Here is a 2914-nt window from a genome sequence, read left to right as displayed (position 1 = left end):
GAGGTAATCATATAATTTGCAAGCTAATGTTAGTAACAGCAAGTCCTTATAACAACATTAAGACCACTATTTCTTTCAGAAGTCAGAACATCAAAATAATAATAATAATAAAGGTTAATATGCTTAATATTAAAGACTTTAATATGAATTAATTTGGGGATTCCATAGAACAGATGAAGAATTTGTAAGATCTAACTGACAGGTAATAGTACAGCAGGAATGTTCAAAACAGCTCCTATATGTAATAGAAGATGCAGATTCTGAGCCTACTCTTTTTTAAAAAAGTGACTTAAACAAGATAGAAATTTATTTCCCTCTTACATAAAGGAAGCCCAAGGCAAGTAGTATGGGGATAGTTTATACAGCTAAACAACATCAGGGTTATAGGCTCCTCAGTCTTGCATATCCAGCAACCTTAACACACATCCTCATGGTCCAACATGGCTGCTTGAGTTCAAACCACAATTCAACATTCAAAGAATTACCGTTTACATTACCACTTTCATTTATATTTTACTGGCCAGGATTTAGTCATGCAGTAACAGCTAGCTACATGAGGTGCTGGGAAATGCAGTCTTTTCGTTAGCAGTAATGAGTCTTCAAAAGATTGCTACCCAGTCGATTCTGACTCATAGTGAACCTATAGGACAGAGGAGAACTGCCTCGTAGGGTTTCCAGGATTGTGATCTTTATGAAAACCAACTGCCATACCTTTCTGCTATGGAGAAGGTGGTGGGTTCAAATCATTGCCCTTTCGGTTAGCAACCAAGTTTCTTAACCACTGCACCAACAGGGCTCTTTAGCTGGGATCAGCATCCAAAACATAAACATGTTTTCAGCTGAAAGTGTTTCAGGAAGCTCCTGTTCCTAATCACTGAGGTATTTTTGTCTTCCCTCCATGAAACTTCTTCAAAGCATGGTGTAAATGGCAATAAGTTAAGTAGATAATTTGATTTCTCTTTTAAGTGATTTCCTTTGATTATTATATTCCAAATAAGAATAAAATTCAACTCTCTTATGTTCACTCATAAGGATACTGAGCTGCCATCTCGCAGATGATGAGTAACCTAAGTGCAGAAGTAGCATTTCTGGACCTCCACTGTAGTGTTTTATGCTGCTGCATTACATTACTTCCTGTTTTACGAGGACATCCTCTCTAAAGTTCTTGGCTACATCTATTCCCCCCCCCGAAGTTTTTTTTTTTTTAAGTATTGTGTTTTATTTTTCATCAGAAACCACCACCAATCTGGTCCACAATCTCCTCATGGCATTTTTCACTTCCTTATTTCTAAAAGTGTAAATCACAGGATTGAGCAGGGGAGTTAGCATTGTGTAAAATATGGCCACCATCTCTTCGAAGGAAAAAGCAGATGGAGATCGTGCATACTCAAATATACAAGGGACGAAAAACAAAACTACAACAGCAATGTGAGATCCACAGGTGGAGAGAGCTTTCCACCGACCTTCAGAGCTATGAGTTCTCAGCAAGAGCAAGATGACACAATAGGAGATAAGCAACAAAGAGAAGTTTATGATGCAGAAAAACCCACTATTGGCAACCACCAAAAGGCCAAGGATGTGAGTGTCAGTACAGGCAAGCTCCAATAATGGATACAAATCACACATGAAGTGATCGACTACATTGGGGCCACAGAAGGGCAGCTGGAAAGTAAAGAGAATTTGTATCACAGAATGCAAGAAGCCCCCTGTCCAGGCTGCCCCCATCAGAATGCCACAGAGCCTCCAGTTCATGATAGAGGGATAGTGCAAGGGCTTGCAAATGGCCACATAGCGGTCATAGGCCATGGCAGTGAGAACAATCATCTCCACTCCACCAAAGAAGTGTTCAGCAAAGCCCTGGGTCATGCAGCCCTCAAAGGAGATGGTTTTCCTCTCATAGAGGGAGTCCACAATCATCTTTGGGGCTACGACGGAGGAGAAGCATGCATCGAGGAAGGACAGGAAGCCTAGAAAGAAGTACATGGGGGAGCCCAGGAGTGCCGGGCTGCTGACGATGCTCACTACAATTAGTAAATTGCCCCCAACGGTTGCAATATAGATAAACAAAAATACAACAAATACTATTTTTTGAACGTTTGGATTCTGTGAAAGCCCTAAGAGGATGAACTCGGTAACAAAGCTTTGGTTTTGCATCATTTCAGAGAAAAGATGAAACCTACCACAGTGACCAAGTAGAATCTGATAATATAAGAAAAAGAAATTTTCCCCAGAGCAGCTTATAGTATTAACACAGTCTTCAACATGTTGGGGCATCAGATGTCAAGTTATTTTAAGTGCTTCTGTTGTTGTTAAGAATACAAAATTAGAAATTTGTTGAAGATGGTAGTGAGACATCAGGCAAAATTGAGGTTAAATACTTTAAAAAAGTAGAGTTTCAATTGGGAGGGGGAATATTCAATGTGGTAAAAAAAAAAAAAAGGTAGGGATGACAAATAGTGTTTATCTTAGGTGCCAACTCTGATTAGTTCACAGTGGCTAATTAGAGTGAATTGATGCAAAGAATTCTGTAACACACCCAAGCTCTGAGGAAAGGAGGACTATAATGTATTTCTTATGCCTGTCATTGACCATGGCATGGGAATCAGAATGACTTGCATGAGAAACGTATCTCTCACCAGGAAACTGCCTTACCCACAAAGAGAAGAAGAGATAGCATGCAGTTTAAGAAAAAAAAAAAAAATTTGGAAATCACGCCTACTCCCTCAAATGTTTCTTTAAAAGTCTGAGCTGAATGGGGCCTTCAAGATGAATTAATTCTTTCCTTAAAAAAAAGAAAGGCCTATGAAAACATCTAGCTATATGCTTAGAAAATAATATGTATATTTATTATATTAAGTATTGGGGTTTTTTTTCATCTTTTTAAAATAAAAACAGAAGGCAATAAAAATAATAA

General features: G+C 38.6%; 1 protein-coding gene across 1 annotated transcript; it reads right to left on the bottom strand.

The window, feature by feature from the left end:
- Window positions 1-1218: 1218 nt before the first annotated feature.
- Window positions 1219-2154, bottom strand: LOC126063932 (olfactory receptor 4C15-like). Its single transcript, XM_049862476.1, has one exon. It carries the CDS (start codon window positions 2152-2154, stop codon window positions 1219-1221), a length of 936 nt encoding a protein of 311 aa, XP_049718433.1.
- Window positions 2155-2914: the final 760 nt, after the last annotated feature.

Source organism: Elephas maximus, chromosome 20, assembly GCF_024166365.1.
Source record: "Elephas maximus indicus isolate mEleMax1 chromosome 20, mEleMax1 primary haplotype, whole genome shotgun sequence".
Lineage (NCBI taxonomy): Eukaryota > Metazoa > Chordata > Mammalia > Proboscidea > Elephantidae > Elephas > Elephas maximus.
Note: the sequence above shows the minus strand (reverse complement) of the source record. Positions and strands in the feature narration are given on the sequence as shown.